This window comes from Crocuta crocuta, unplaced genomic scaffold, assembly GCF_008692635.1.
Source record: "Crocuta crocuta isolate KB4526 unplaced genomic scaffold, BGI_CrCroc_1.0 scaffold99, whole genome shotgun sequence".
Lineage (NCBI taxonomy): Eukaryota > Metazoa > Chordata > Mammalia > Carnivora > Hyaenidae > Crocuta > Crocuta crocuta.
The window spans coordinates 7,203,369-7,220,696 of NW_027551560.1; the positions used below are offsets into that span (position 1 = coordinate 7,203,369).

A 17,328-nucleotide genomic window follows, 5' to 3' on the forward strand; every position below is an offset into this window, starting at 1 on the left:
CCATTTGCAACAACATGGATGGAGCTAGAATGTATTATGCTAAGCGAAATAAGTCAGTCAGAGAGAGACAAACATCATATGATTTCACTCATATGTGGAATTTAATTAACAAAATAGATGAACACAGGGGAAGGGAAGGAAAAATAAGAAAAAACAGAGAGGGAAGCAAAGCATAAGAGACTCTTAAACACAGTGAAAAAATTGAGGCTTGCTAGAGAGGAGGTTGGTGTCAGGACAGGCTAGATGGGTGATGGGCATTAAGGAGAGCATTTGTTTGATAAGCACTGGGTGTTATATGGAAGTGATGAACTGCTGGTTTCTACTCCTGAAACTAATACTACATTGTATGTTAACTAACTTGAATTTAAATAAATTATGTACTCTTAAAAAAAAGAAAGAAAAGAAAAATCCTAAGGAAAGTAACAAAAATGAGTCACATGCTGTAATAAGATACTTAAGTATATAAAGCTAATAAAGAATTAGTATCTATAATAAAAAAAAATCATAAGGAAGAGAAAATGCACTTACAGTACTATATGTATTTATCAAAAAAAAAAATCACACATAAATGGACCGACATGGTTCAAACGTGTTGTTCAAGGGTCAGCTGTATATACAACAGAAGAAAAACTGTTTAAGACCATGCACTATAGGTAGAACCAGTTCTGTCTGGGGTGAAAAGAGGTCAGCTTAAGAACAGGCTGACCTCAAGAAATAGAAATATTATCAATAACAACAACACTAAACATTACTGAGCATTTTCCGTGTGTCCAGCACTGTTCTAAGTGCTCGTCTCTATTATCTCATTCAACCCACATAACCCCATCCTATGAATCTGATACTTTATTTCATTGTCGCCATTTTAAAGATAAGGAAATTGAGGCTCAGACTTGTTAAATAACTTGTCCAAGGATCCAGAGCTAATAAGTGGCAAGGCCATGATTCAAACCCAGGCCATCTGATTCCAGAGTTCAGACATTTAGCTGTTGGAAGAGTGCCATGATTTTAGTGTTCTCAAAAGACCTGCTTAAAAAACAGACCTACCTAGTTTTCATCCTTAAAGTTGGGAGAAACCTGAAATCTTGATGATTTCATCATTTACTGATTTATTTATAATTAATATGCCTGTAGGGCATTTTCATTTGTAAAGTGACTACTGATGATAAAAACTTTTATCAAGAGCATTTGTTTTCTAAGAAACACATTATTAAATGGGAAAAAAATGCATGGAGTTATACACAGAGAGGACCAAGCCTATGACAGACAAGCCCCAGAGTGGCAGATCACATCCAGGCCCCACCTACCACGTCATTCACTGAGGACAGGTGACACTGGAGGTTCTACTTCTTGAATTCCTTCTAGGAATGATTAAGTGGTATAATGCAAGTAATAAAAAGAGAGAGAGAAATTAAAAAAACAAAATAGAAACAGTATGTCATCAAGTTTATAGTGAAATGAGAAAAAACTTTGAAATTTGGCTTTGTTGTTCATATGTGAATCTGGGATTAGCCAGGGAAAGGTACTAATCTGAGTTTGTATGTTATGGATTGAATTTTTTTTAATCAGAGAGAAAAGAAAAGATAGTTTGACAAAGGGTGACTCACAGCATGGCTTAGATTCTGTTTTCAGAGTTTAATGTGAGACAACAACTGGTAAAACTGTAAGTATTTCACTTAACTTATGCTTCTGACAATGGCTGCCTAAGTGCCCGAAGGGACCCTCCCATTGCAGAGCAACCTATGCCTGTAAAGGACACACTACTTGAGAGATGTTGGTCTTGAAAGAGGCACAAGAGGTCACTCAAACCCTCCTCTTTTAAAAAAGAAGGAACTGGACACAGACTGGTAAGGTATTAGGGCCAGGCAGGAGTCAGAGCAGAACACAGCTGAAACAGAATAGGGGAGCAGAGACCTTGGCAGAACAGCACTGTCCGGAAACTGAGCTTTGAGCCAGACTCCAATTTGGGAGGGACACTTTAGCTCACTGAGCCTAGACCTTCAGAAATGCATATGGCGGTCCAGGTCAGGGGCAATACTTGGCTGACAGCAGGAACAGAAACAATCTGTCCCCACAGGAAGGTTTCTCAAATTTGCCTTTTGTTATGGGCAATCAGCCCATAACACTGATTAAGCAGTGTGCTCATAACCACAGGTCACCAACTACACACAGTTTGACAGTCACGAACTACATACACATTTATAGTCTCAAAAATTGCAGATACTGGGATCATTACATGCAGAATACAGAACAGCTATGTGTATAACATTTGAAGAAATGAAAGTTACGACAGTCACAAAGATCACCAAGGAGAGAATGTTAGGAATGANAAAATCAAAAAGTCCATCAACAGGCTCAACATTAAATCAGAGACAGCTAAAAAGAGAATTAGTGAAATGGAGGCTATACATAAATGTTTTCATCGTGTGTGACTATATCACTGCAATTAAAATCAAGTTTGATCAGAGACTGTGAGCTGTTCTTAGCTAATTTAAACATAATGAAAACTGTGCTATTGGTGGTAAAAAAAAAAAAAAATAAGGGGGAAATTCACAGGAAAAGTCTTTTGATAAGTAATTCCCTGACATAGTCATTCAAAGCACCTTTCGGGATAGGCTAAGAGACAGGTGTTCGTATATGGAGGGAGCCCCACCCAGGAAGAATACTCCAAAGACTTCAAACAGCAGTCACCTCTGCAGAGGAAAACTGCAGGGATGGAGGGCAGGGGAAAAGGGACGGTAGCTTTTGTTCCCTGTGAATGCTGTTGTAGCTCTTGGATTATTTACTAGTTGCATGTATTACCCCATTCATGAAAGAGAATTTTCAAGTTTCTGGAAGATAAAAGACACAGGCTGCATGGCTTCTCAACAGGACAACAGACGTGAAGAAAATTTTAAGAACAAAAGCCTAAAATTATTGGACAAGACAATGGCCTGGACATTGCTCCTCAGAAATTTCCCTGAATATGGCAGGTACAGCACTAGAGCAAGTGGTGGTCATTTCCACATATTTATGTGAGGTGGAAGCCCTTGAAAAACTGGGGACAATGTAGCAAAGACAACAAACAGCACTGAATGTGATACACTAGCTGACCTCATGCAGACTAACTTTCAGAAATCAATAAGCAACACCATATTTTGGAGACAGTGACATTGTTAGCACGACTTTAAAAAAAACAGCAGTGTTTCATGCTTGCTCCTCGTCGTTCCAGCTGTGTTCCCAGGGATCCTGGCTCTCACTCCACTCCTCTGCTGCATGGGTGCTTTCCAGAGAAAGCTGGAGAAGCACAAAGGGATTTTGACAGAGCAGACAATGTATATTTTGATTTGACTTGTCAAGAGATATCATAGACCAAATTTCTACTTATATATGGTTTCTTACCCCAAAAAACAGGAAAGAAGAAACTGTACGATAAATAGAACATTCTTCCATTCACTGAATTCAGTAGCCTATTGTGAAAAAGAAAGAAAACTAATGGTTAGACTCATAATTCAGTTTAAATCTATGGGTTTATCAAATTGTTTGTTTTAGTGCAGAAACCACTTTCCCAAACAGAAAATACAACTTAAAAAATCCTAGTCAATACCAGTTGTGGGATGTTGGGCATATCACTTTAACTCCCTAAATCTCAGATTCCTTTTACAAAACAGGGATTTAAAAAAAAAAAAAAAAAAAAAAAAGAACTTCCTCAAAAAGTCCACATGAGGATTTAATGAAACTATTTAGAACCTGGCAGGAGGCAAGCATACAATACAGCTGTTGTTGCTGTGACTATCACTGACTCATTATTAATCTGTAGTCACAAAATCAGGGTTGGGTTTACTTTTAATAAATAATCTTAGAAGAGTAGTGCCCAGGGGGCTCAGTCGGTTGAGTGTCCAATTTCAGCTCAGGTCACGATCTCACCAGTTTGTGAGTTTGAGCCCCACATCAGGCTAACACAGTTAGCCAGAGCACGCTTTGGATCCTCTGTTCCCCTCTCTCTGTCCCTCCCTCACTCATGCTCTCTCTCTCTCTCAAAAATAAACATTAAAAAAATTAATAAATAAATAATCTTAGAAGAAAGTTTATTAGAAAATTAGTAACACTGCCAAGTTAAGAAAACTTTAAGTCCATGAAATATTTTCAAGAATTTACAAATGCTTAGTATTATGAACAAATAAACTAAATTGTTTGCTATTTACAAAGCAAGGAAGTAATCAGAGTGGTGGAGTTAAGACAGAAATTCGTGGAGGAGTTTCAACTCTCCAAGAACTTAGTTGAGAAAATGAAACTAACCCTCTTGAAATGGCAGGTAACAATAAAAAGGAGCGTTTTATGAATGACTTGTCCTTTGCCTACATCCAAAAATGATTTTAAGGTGACTCAAGATAATACATAAGCATGTGCTGAATAACATGGTTAAATATAAGCTCTATTCACTTTCTACTAGGCAAAACTTGATTAATCAAGTTTTAGTAACTTTATAGATTTAACTACTTAAATTCCTGTTGACTTTATAATTCAAAAAGTGTAAACCAATTAGAATGGAATTCTCCCCCAATTAACACAACCTTGCCACACTTGTTACTGTTTCATTAGTAAGACTTTGCCCACGCCTCTTATCAAAAAGATACATATTAAATGTTAATAATTGCTGAACCTGGTTGGTGGGTACATGGGGTCTGTTATACTATTTGTTCTCCTTCTGAATAGGTTTGAAAGTTTCCAGCATAAAATTATTCTTTTACTGCTCACTTGTGAAAGGAATATATGTAATAAATATAAAACTGTCTTACTGTCAAAGGGGCAGAAAACATTCAAGGCAGTCAAAGATCAAAAGCAAACAACTATAGAAAACACTCTATATCGGGGCGCCTGGGTGGCTCAGTCGGTCAGGCATCCAACTTCGGCTCAGGTCATGAACTCACGGTTAGTGGGTTCGAGCCCCGCATTGGGCCCTGTGCTAACAGCTAGCTCGGAGCCTGTAGGCTGTTTCGGATTCTGTGTCTCCCTCTCTCTCTGACCCTCTCCTGTTCATGCTGTCTCTCTCTCTCTCACAGAAATAATTTTTTAAATTCAAAAAAAAAAAGAAAGAAAACATTCTATATCTAAAGTTAAAATAAAACTGGGAATAAGAGAAAACCATATGCTCCAAGCTCCAAACCACAGGTAGAAAAACATTTATTTACTCAACAAGCTGGAAGTATTTCTGCAAACAGTAAATAAAAACTGTTCTGATACCATCTAAGCCACTGAGGGCTACACAGTCATCTTCATAAAAATATCTGGGGGCACCTGGGTGGCTCAGTCGGTTAAGCCTCCGTCTTCGGCTCAGGTCGTGATCTCGCAGATCGTGGGTTCAAGCCCCGCGTCGGGCTTTCTGCTGGCAGCTAGCTCAGAGCCTGGAACCTATTTCAGATACTGTGCCTCCCTCTCTCTCTGACCCTCCCCTGTTCACGCTGTCTCTCTCTCTCTCAGAAATAATTAAAAATATTTTTTAAAAAAATATCTGGATCCTTTGCCAACCTATATTTTAATATATTTAAGTTTTATTTTGTTCCTTTAATAATGATGAGGCTATGCTGGTGGCATTTTTAAAAATAATGTAAAAAATGATGTAGTATGACCTTCATTTTAAAACAGAAAATAATTAAAGGTGAAGAATGATAAAATGCTGCTTCCTTTACACTTGCTATTGCTCTAACAGTATGGTGAAGCATGAATCTTTTTTATTTTGCATTATGTGTTTTTTATCAGAAAAATAAATCCTATTATTTATCCCTATTCATCTACTGCTATATGCCACATGTACTTTGAACCTCTTGCAGCAATTCAAATGACTAAAAAAAGGGCACCCAATCAGTATTGTCCAGGAGCTCAAATTGTTTACAAGAGGAGCTGGCATTGCTAACTTTGCCAATCAGAGATGGAGTCAAGGTGGTGTTACCAGGTTTATTGACTGTGTAAGTCCAAGGTCCCAGAGTGAGTGAACCCCCAGGCAGTGAGTCATACACATGAGTCTTAACCACAACCTCTGATCCTCTCCAGTCAACCAGGAAAAATGTTTCATCTAAGTACTTTTTCTATTAACAAGTTAATATTTTGCCCTGATTTATCAATCAACTTCTGGTATAATCAAACCAAACTTGGTAAACAAAATGCAATTTTATAGACTAACACATCTAATTACATAAAGTTCTAGTCTTTATTGTATTTGGTTCACAATCTAAAATGGATTCACCCATGGTTAAAAGTAACCGAATGGAAGAAGCTTATAGTTCAATGGAACTCACAGCAGAAAAATCTTACTAGTGAAAAATCTCATCATGTTTTCCCACAGGGTTTTAAGAATCACTGATTACAGTGAGTGTCCCATATCTTTTGGATCTCCTATCATACAATACTTTTAAATTAAAATAGAGTCAAAATTTAAACTTCATGACTTTGTGTCTTATCATTTTTGCAAGAGGCCCTTTTCACAGTTATAAACACATTGTAACTTTTTTCTAATTATAAGTTTCTTACAGATTTTAAAATAAATCTATATATTTAGCTCTGATCCATCTGGAATTTCCATCAATAGTAATCACAGCTGGGGCTCGAAGGTACCTATAGAAACTGTACATTAGAAGCCAGGTCAAACAAAAGAGACTAGACAGGGTACATACTGAGATAGTTCAGCACCAAAAGCCAGGATAGGAGCATAATATTCTCCTAGAACACCACTACTTAACAAGTTAAAGTATATGTCAGGCCTCTTGTACTTTCTAAGATGTAAGTGATAGGTTATGGTTTTTCATACATGAAGGAAAGAAACACTTTTCATGTATAATAAAGAAACTGAGATGACAGTGGAGAATGGGTTCCCGAGCCAGACTGCCTGAATCGATAACCTGCTGTCCCTGAAAGTTACTTAAATGCCGTGCTCTAGATTCCTTGTCTATAAGATGAATAGCAGTACCTTCTCCGCAGAAGGCTGCTGTGGAAAGCAGTGAAATCATTCATGTATAGTGCTTCGAACAAAGTCTGATAAAATAAGCCCTCGATCAATATTAACTATTATTATTTTTATTATACCTGAGAAGATATAATAATTCTGCAGGGATAATCGTTACAAGGAAGTGAAACTTCTGAGAGCATATGTTACAAGTTTATAAAGCAATGGTTTGGATGCCTGAACATATATTCCTATCAAAGCAATGCTATCAATTATTAACATGATACATCTAGTCAATTTAACTCATAAGGTACCTAAAATTCAGTTTCTGGTCACAGAGCATTCGTAACATTGCTGCTAAGGTGTTCTGCTGTTCCCTCTTCTGGGTAGGAATTGTACAAATGAAAAACCATAGCTTTGAGAAAGAATACAAAGCCTTGACATCCACCCAGAAGCCCACAAGAGCCAACAGCCTTCTCGAAGTATTCAACCCCCTGAAAGGCTACAGATGGGATCAACTCAAACTGCACCACAGAAACAAGCTGATTAGTAAACACAGAAATAACAGTCATGCGGCAGGTGATGGGACTGCACAGGGCCTCTCTGAACACCCCTTCCCACCCTACTCCTGTCGGTCCAGCAACAAAAGGGTTAATGCCCGGGGGTTGGTTCCATGGGTGGAGGCCAGGCTGGACCATAATTTTGCCTAGCGAATTTTCTCACATGAACTTAAACATCTCCCTTAAGATACAGGCAAAATTCGGGGCACCTGGGTGGCTCAGTCGGCTAAGCGTCCAACTTCAGCTCAGGTTATGATCTCACAGTTTGTGAGCTCGAGCCCATGTCAGGCTCTGTGCTGACAGCTCACAGCTTGGAGCCTGCTTCTGATTCTGTGTCTCCCTCTCTCTGCTCCTCCTCAGCTCATGCTCTGTCTCTCTCTCTCAAAAATAAACAAACATCAAACAATTAAAAAAAAAGATAACAAACAAAATTCTTAGAAGAGGTGTGGTTGGCAACTTTCTGAAAAAGTGGGGTCTGGCAGGGGCTGGCACACTTTAAGGTGGCCACTGTGGATGCTACAAGGTGAACATCACCCTTCCTGAATGACTGGTCTTCACTCCCTCCAGCTGGGCCCCCTGTTACTACTAATCTACCATTTTATTTGTCTCTCATGTGTGTGCAGGGCAATACCAAAAGAACAACACATTCTCAAAATTCAAATGTACGTCCTGGAATATTTAAAGACAAAATGCCATGATATCTGAAGTTTGCTTTAAGATAGTCCAGAGGGGGGAGAAATGAAAGCAGACGGGGACAGATGAAATAAGAACAGCAAAAGGCCGAAAAGTACTGACCCTGGGCAGTGGGTACAGGAGAGTTCTTTAAATTATTCCGCTTGCATATGTTTCAAAATGTGCATTATAAAGGTAACAGATAAACAAATCCATTTTTAAAACTATCAAAACTTCGGCTCAGGTCATGATCTCACGGTTCATGGGTTCGAGCCCCACATCGGGCTCTGTGCTGGCAGCTAGCACAGGGCCTGGAGTCTGCTTTGGATTCTGTGTCTCCCTCTCTCTCTGACCCTCCCCTGCTCATGCTGTCTCTATCTCTCAAAAATAAATAAAATATTTAAAAAAAAACTATCAAAATCCCCTTCTAAGTTAGTTTTCCTAGGATCCTCACATCAGCAAACGGGGATACGAAGGCTCAAACTCAGATTTTTACTGTTGTTTTCCAAAAATCTTCAAGTCCAGAGTTCTTGTGACTACTTCTGCTGCTTCCCAGGTGTCTAAAGATAAACACCAAAGGAAGGATAGTGTCAGAGGTATTACTAGGGACATCACACAACTCGATTCCATGGCAATCCTACTCACCTTTATGCTTTTCACTGCAGTGAGTACCACAAGTACTCACTTATTAAGTATACTTAATACTCACAAGTATTAAGACTTTAAGAGATGGCTAGGCAGAAGTGTAATGACTGTTGTCAGCTCACCTGCTGAAGGTCTCCGGTAGAGGCACTAATGATGAGAGCTGGTATAACCATGAAGCAGGCATTGTAGAAAAGCACTCCATATTTCCCTAACTCCTACAACAAAGAAAACACTGAATTTTAGAAATACGAAGCATCAAATTTCCTGAAGGCATTTCTACAACTATGTACTTATGCAAAGTTAAAAATCTATTCTGACCAACTCTGTGTTGGAATAATTTCAGTAAATTCCTAATGTAAAATGCTTCATTCCAAGCATAAAATGATAGCAAAATAAACATTTGTTTTACGCAAAAATGGCAGATAAAATGGAATAATATGGATGGCCTCTGAGGCTCCACCCATCTCTAACATTCTAATTTTTTTTAAGCATTTTGTATTCAAAATGGGAAATCTGGAACAAAATAAAGAACATTTAAAATGTTAATATAAACACAACTCCTTAAAAACATCTGCTGTCTCTGGTAAGGAACAGCAGTGTTAAAACACAAGGTATCTCATTTTCTAATCTTGCATACATTTACTTTTCATTAAAGTGGCTTCACCACTTCACCATTTTTCATAAAGGGTGACATATTGTGACCTCGAAAGGCAAAAAAACCTGTTTTTGTAAAACTGCCACCAGTAAAAAAAACAAAGGGGCCTGCAGGAAAAACGGTGCAGATAAAAAACAGCTCGCAGAAATGAGTCTGTCCATCAAAGCCAACTCCCTCACTCAACACAAAGAACTTGGAACAAAGCAACATATGCCTGGCTCATCCTCCGGAGCTTCCGGAACAGCTGGGGTGGGGTAAGTGCTATCCCCCCAACCCCCTAGGACGTGGAGGCGGTCATGTGCAAGAAATGCCCATCTGCCCACCAGTCAGTCTCTGGGGAGACGGCTCAGTTACTTATCAGGATCAGCAGTTCCTGCTGGGCAGGACCTTACAAATGATCCATTCCACAGATGAAGAAACTGAGGTTTGGAGAAGTTTAAGGATTTGAGTCACAACGACCAGTAAGCAGCAAAACTTTTATCTGTAACCCACACCTTCAGACTCTCACACTGGAGTGGCTCTCAGAATACCCCTGACTTCGCCTTGGTCACTGATTAAGATGGCAAAAACAAAACAAAACAAAAAAAGCTCCTTTTAATTTTAATTTGCTTCTCAAAATAATCTCCTCTTTATATACTCTGACTTTGCATCTAAAATAGTGGTATCTTATCCCTTCCTGTCTTATTTTCACCCAAAACTTTTTAAGGTAAGGGATCACAAGAACCCATACAAACCAGATAACTGAAAAGAAATTAATGATTTATAAGGCATATCATGTAAATTAAATTACATGCCAACTTTACAAATCCATTTTATTTTTTCATGTAATTTCAGGGGCCAGATGACAAAGCCTAAAAATCAAAGGAGTGAAGATTTGGTACCTTTGGGTCCATTTTCTGTTTGGTATAAACTCCATTTGCTGCTGTGAAGATATCATTCAGGAATACAAAAATATAGCCTTCCAAGTTAAAAGCAAGGTCAGAACTGGGAGGGAGAACACAAAGGGAGGATGATTATTCAGAAACTCACAATGTGGCCTTCAAGCCTGCCTGTTTTATCTTGCCCTAATCAAATCCACAAGTGATGCTAGTAACCACCTTTTTTTCCTCTGGCGTATTTCCCCCCTCTTTGGTTAATTCCTCTGCTTTCCCTCCAGACAAAACAAAAGCAGGCCATCAGGTGGCTTCAATTTAATCATGAATGGCTTAAAACCAGAGCAACATTAAGCATCTTCCTTTAACTGCAAAGCCCCTTCTTTGGCTAACTGATCAACTGGCATAATAATTGGTGAGCTCTGCTTTTCTAAGGGGAACGATTTGTCAAACCCACCCAGTGGCTTTGCTTATTGTAATAAACAGGGCCATCTCCAGGGGAGATGCCCTGTGGAGACAGCTGGGCAGTGCCTGGGGCAAGAGGGGTCAAATGAGGAACTGACACCTCCATCTGGTGCCCAGCCAGTCACATCATTCACCAGCATGCCCCCACCCTGCCCATCAAAAAGGCAAGGCAGAGATGCATTCCTTCTCTGCAATTCCTCTAAGGCTAACCTCTCCCCATTCTTTTGAAACATCTTTTCTACTTCCACTTTATATAAATAATACTAGTATAAAAATGTTTGGGGGCACATAGCACAGGGAGAGAAAGAACAGCTGAGCCATGATATGACTCACTACTACACTTGATCCTACAGACCATAGCAGACCCATGTCATAATTCATAAATACATATCATCAAGGAGGTTTCTTCCACCCTCTCAGGTTCGGTGACCAGAGCCTGCAAATTTAACTGACAGTAGCTTAACAAAAGAAAAGGAATACAACTTTTATTAAATATTTCACATGTGCAGGAGTTCACAAAAAAAGAAATGAATCTCAAATAAGTGGTTAGACTCTGGGGCTTATATATCATTTTAACAAAAAAGAGGTTTGAATTCCAAGGAACAAATAAATTATGGAGAAACGACTAGAATATATATGAGGGACCTAATGGAAGATAAGGGTTAGTGTAGTAAGGTTTATTTATGCAGACTCATCTCAGTGCGGATTCTCCATCTCCAGTGAAAAGAACTGCCTTCCTACTCCTGGTGCAGGAGAAGGGAGGGCACCTTCACAAAGGGAAATTTATGGTCTGCTTTTAGGCAGGCAAGGGGAAGACAGAGAACTCTTCCCACATCTGTTATTTCTCAATTGCCTTCAGCTCAAAATAATGTTTATGCCTAAGTGGCATATTTTAGATGGCATATCCTGATTTCCTGAAATATAAAAATTCGTTTTAAAGAAAGATTATTTCTAACCAAAGAAAAGGAAATAGGCAAAAATTGCATCAAAATCTGAATGCAGGGGTGCCTGGGTGGCTCAGTTGGTTAAGCATCCAACTTCGGCTCAGGTCATGATCTCACGATTCGTGGGTTCGAGCCCTGCATCGGGCTCTGTGCTGACAGCTAGGTCAGAGCCTGGAGCCTGTTTCAGATTCTGTGTCTCCCACTCTTTCTGACCCTCCCCTGCTCACACTGTCTCTCTCTCTCTCTCAGGAAAAAAAAAAAATCTGAAGGCAAACTAAACCGAATCTGCTTAAGGCTTCTGCTGGCATTATTAACTACAAATATATTTGTGAGAATGTAAATTAATTTTAGATCATCATAAATCAGAATTCTCTGGCTCAATCACAAAAAACAAAATCTCTCAAAATAAGGGTCTTCCAAATCTCACGGAACCTTCCTACCCACATCTGGCTCCATGTTAAGAGGTGTCTGCTGTTCCACAAAATGACAAAGAATCGAATGGATAAAAGAAAACAGGTTTCTAGGGGAGTGGAAGGGTGTGGCTTACTTCCTCCCAGAGCCCAAGGAGAGCCCAGGAAGAGCCCAGGGAGAGCCCAGGGAGAGCCCAGCGAGAGCCCAGCGAGAGCCCAGCGAGAGCCCAAGGGAAATTCCCAGGTTCTCAGGTCTCCTGCTCCAGGGGCCTCAAGTTTCCCAGCACCACTTGTTTAGGCCACTGGTAAAAGCATGGAAGTTTGGGAAGGATTCACTTGCTTTAATAAATGAGAGCAGATTCACGGTTAGCCCTTGTAGTTGTCAGTTGGGGCTGTTTACGGACATATTTCAATTTTTTTCTGGCCATGTGACTTGCTTCAGCAAATAAAATGTAAGAAGAAGTAATGCATGGCATTTCCAGGCAAAAGCTTGAAGAGCTGGGGCACAATTCCCCACAAGCCTTCTTCTCTCCTGAATGAGGACAAAAGCCCCTTTTTTTAAAAAAAAAATTTTTTATAGTTTATTTTGACACAGAGACAGAGTGTGAGTGGGGGAGGGGCAGAGAGAAAGGGAGACACAGAATCTGAAACAGGCTCCAGCCTCCGAGCTGTCAGTATAGAGCCCGATGCAGGGCTCAAACCCACAATCTGTGACATCTGACCTGAGCCGAAGTCCGACGCTTAACCGACTGAGCCACCCAGGTGCCCCCAAAAGCCCCTTTTTTTTTTTAAAAATTTTTTTTTTTTTAATGTTTTATTTCTAGGAGAGAGAGAGACACAGCGTGAGCAGGGGAGCGTCAGAGAGAGAGGGAGTCACAGATTGAAACAGGCTCCAGGCTCTGAGCCAGCAGTCAGCACAGAGCCCGACGCGGGGCTCGAACCCACAAACCGCGAGATCATGACCTAAGTGAAAGTCGGACGCTTAACCGACTAAGCCACCCAGGCACCCCCCCAAAGCCCCTTTTAAGGCAAGGGCTCCATCAGCCTGGGTCTCTGAGTAGCTACAATGAGCTGAGCACCCTCACAGCGTTAACTAATGTTGGTCTGAGTAAGTAGTGTGAGCAGGATATATTTGGTACGTAAATATGGGAGCTGGTTGTTACAGCAGCATAAACTGGCTCATCTGACTGAATCAGCTCTACAGTCAGATGAGGAGGTGATTTGAATGAGCAGAGAGAAGGCTGAGGTCACAACTGGCCTGCAGCTAAGAACCGTGCTTCTCACCCACCTAAATGGTATCCTTTCTGTGGGTGCCAAGGGCAGGAAAGGTTGAGAAGTACTGTTCAAGCTGGCTCCTGGGGGACAGTGAGACACTCTGGGAACACTACCCTTTGAGCTCATTAGAATAGCACATGGATAAGTATGAGCTGAATTTCTACTCACTGGGTCTGGAAATACGCCTCCATACTCCTTCAGCATCTGAAGCGCCATTCCTCACCAAAGCCTTACAGACATTTTCATAAACCATTTTTTGTAAAAGTATACAACTGACTAGTAGGAGCTCTAAGAAACTTAGAAAAGAGAGGCTGATATTTCAAAGCACTGTGGGAGGTGGGCACTTTCAACAGAGCACCTCCCTCTTTTAGCTACTTTGCTCCTATGATCATCTTGGAACAAAATCTTCACGACTATGACAAGCTCTAAGTGCTGCTGTTTAATGTCCACATACCAGACCTGAAACAGTGCTGAAAGCAGAGGCCAGCTTGCAAGAGGGCTGAAAGCCACAGATAGGACTGGGGACAGGGACGTTACAGATGAAAATGTAAATAATAAACTTTGGTTAGGCAAGGGACTAAGCACATTTATAATAATAAAAAAACAAATTGCCAATATCTGTCCTCATCTGGCATGCTGTATTTTCTAAGCTGTTTCTTTTTACTTATTTTCTGTCTCCACCAACTAGAATGGAAGCTCAGTGCAGGCAAGGATTCTTGTAGGTTTTATTAACTGCTGGACTCCCCAGCACCCAGAACGGTGCTGGGCATATAGTACATACTCAACATGTATTTGGTGAACTTGGCCATACGCTAGAGTAAACCCCAGTTTACTATTTCATTTCATTCTCACTAAGATCCTGTTATGTGGGTCTATTCTAACCTCCATTTCATAGTTGAAATAACTGGGGCAGGGGGAGTGCAGGGAGGCTAAACCACTTATCCTGGTTGCACAGCTAGTAAGTGAGGAGACCAGAATAAGAGAATATCTATACCCTTATTTAATTTGCAATTAATGATCCAGAACTCTTATTTCTTAATCAGTTAAGGAAACGAATTTAACTGAAATTCATCCACTCTTTGCATTCTTCCCTTCACTTGGTTAGGGTTTTTTTTTTTTTTTCTATTATGTTCTTTACAGAAGAGTAAAACTGAGGCACAGAAAGGCTTGAGAAACAGCTGACAAGAGGCTGGGCTAAGTTTTGGATCCAGGGAACGTAACTGCACATATGTTTTAAGCACCAGGCTATAAAAGCCAGGAACCTAGGGCACCTGGGTGGCTCAGTCGATTATGTATCCAACTTTGGTTCATGTCATGATCTCATGGTCCATGAGTTCGAGCCCCACATTGGCTCTGTGCTGACATAGAGCCTGGAGCCTGCTTTGGATTATGTGTCTCCCTTTCTCTCTGTCCCTCCCCCACTCACACTCTGTCTCTCTCTCTCTCTCTCTCTCTCAGGAGACTCTGCTGGTCCATTTATCCATGGATTTTTTTTTCAGTAAATACAGTACAATACTGTAAACGTATTTTCTCTTCCTTATGATTTTCTTAACACTTTTCTTTAGCTCACTTTACTTTAGGAATACAGTATATAATATATAACATAAAAATATGTGTTAATTGACTGTGTTATCAGTAAGACTTTCAGTCGACAATAGGCTATTGTAGTGAAGTTTTTAGGGAGTTAAAAGTTATACTCAGAGTCTGGGGGGGTGACGGGGACGGTTGGCACCCTTAATCCTTGTGTTGTTCAAGGGTCAACTTAGTCATGCACTGGTATTGGCTCATGTCCCAAATATACAAATACATTTAATGAGAGTGTCCCACCTGGGAAACAGACTGCTAAGGAATCACAGGTGATAAAACAAATCATCATACAAGAGCTTTATAAAGGTGTTATTCTTGACCAAATGCCCAAGAACTTTTCAAGTAAATTTTTTATACTGAAGACATTCAGTAATAAAAGCAAATAGTTTACTCCTTTTTACGAAAAAAAAAAAAAAAAAGCTATATTCATATCTTCTAATGTTCCCTTTATACATCAAAAATGTTCTGGCCAAGTTGAACCCAGTCTGACTTGCGCAGAACACATGGGGAACCCACTAACATCAACAGACTTGTCTCTTGGCTGCTCAATTCAACTGCAGACAGATGGAAAACGGAAAATGAAGGCGGGGTAGGGCCTATTGTCAAAGGCACAAAGAAGTTACTGAGGATAAACAGTCCAGGGTCTTACCCAGCTGCTATGAAAGCACCAAATATGATGGTAAAAACACTGACGATGATGTTCAAGGAATACTGTTTCCTGGAATAAATAAATGGATGGACGGATGGATGGATGGATAGAGAAGGAAAGAAAAAGAGGAAAAAATATGGATTATAATTCTTAAATTGAAAATAGACATTGCTCACAGTTTTATAGCTAAAATCTAATGGACACCGCTTTACAGAAAGCACTGTAATTATCTGTAAATGGATTAATAAATCAGACCAAATGTCTTTCTTAAACAGTGGTCTAATCTAATTATAAGTGTATTCCTCTGTTCTCATTAGAAAGATGCAGAAGTGCCTCTGCCAGCAGTTCTAGTTGGTCTTATATCAAGCATCCAAAGACTAAGATAAAATTCAACAGTAGGACTTAGAACATTGGGCCATCATCCAAATTTCATTGGCTAAATAATCCTCCCAAGAAAAATCAGGAATCACCTTTTCTGATGTTGGTCTGAATATCTTTATGAGACATTTTAAACATTATAAAAATTAGTTTATTCCTATGTACTATCGTAATCACTGCATCAGAAAGGATTTCCTGCATTCCTATTCTGTATGTACACATGGAGAATGTTTCCTCTGTATTCCTGTCAGGGTATATTCCAGCTGGCTCAGGAAACATACTTACATCTGTTTTGGGATGGCTGGGTTGGTTTTTTTTTTTTTTAATTATTTTCAATTACAAATATGTATTATTAGTCTAATATAAAATTACAAGTAAAAAAATCACACATTATATTCTTAGGGAATCACAGAGACAGGAGACTGCTTTTAAGTGAGTAAACCATTTATCCTTAAGTTCTTGTTACTAGCAATTCAAACTGATGATTTGGAAAAACAACTAGATGTTGAGAACTTGCTAAGCAAAAATAATGTGGGGTGAGGGGGTAGGACAGGAGGGGAATAGAGGAAACACAAAAATTACCCAAGTATGATGGTTTCCAGGAGTAAAGTGAGAGGAATGGTAAATTTCCTGAGCACAGTGAACATCGGCAAGCTGTCGGGAAAAGATTCAAGTATAATAACATCAGACACCAAGTATTTTTTACCATGCCCGCCAACTTTCCAAATTAAATATAAGAAATTAACCTTAATTCTCACATATGACATTAACAAATCACATTAAATAATAGAAATGGAGATTTAAGAGTTTCATGCCACTTTTGCTTATTAGCAATTTTTTTTTACTTAATAGCAATTTTTAAAAATCTTGCCATCCAACACCTGCAAAGATTGTGCTAAAACTACAAAGACTATTCTAAAGTACTGTATACAATGTAAACCAAAACATCCTCTGGCAAATTAAGTTGGCACTACGTATTAACAGTCATTAAGTGCCAACCTTGGACCTAATTATTTCTTTTTGGGAAATTTAACCTAAGGTAATAATACAAACAAAAGAAAAAACCCAGGCGCACAAATGTGTTCATTGCAATAGTGTTTTTGGAGAAAACATCAGAAACATCTTAAAAGTCACACAGTAAGGGGCCCCTGGGTGCCTCAATATGTTGAGCATCTGACTTCAGCTCAGGTCATGATCTTGTGGTTCGTGGGTTTGAGCCCCGCATCAGGCTCTGTGCTGACAGCTCAGAGCCTGAAGCCTACTTCGTATTCTGTCTCCCTCTCCCTCTGCCCCTCCACTA

The 17,328-nt window shown here is 39.6% G+C and overlaps 1 protein-coding gene across 1 annotated transcript in view; it reads right to left on the reverse strand.

Annotated features, from left to right (window-relative positions):
* Nucleotides 1–17,328, reverse strand: part of SLC35D2 (solute carrier family 35 member D2) — a 55,518-nt gene that overhangs the window by 12,531 nt on the left and 25,659 nt on the right. The window contains exons 5-9 of the mRNA XM_077749552.1: nucleotides 16,611–16,682; nucleotides 15,651–15,719; nucleotides 10,330–10,432; nucleotides 8,916–9,008; nucleotides 3,379–3,446 (exon numbers count right to left, since the gene is read on the reverse strand). Of these exons, the coding sequence (XP_077605678.1) occupies nucleotides 3,379–3,446; nucleotides 8,916–9,008; nucleotides 10,330–10,432; nucleotides 15,651–15,719; nucleotides 16,611–16,682 (405 nt within the window). The remainder of the gene's footprint in view (nucleotides 1–3,378; nucleotides 3,447–8,915; nucleotides 9,009–10,329; nucleotides 10,433–15,650; nucleotides 15,720–16,610; nucleotides 16,683–17,328) is intronic.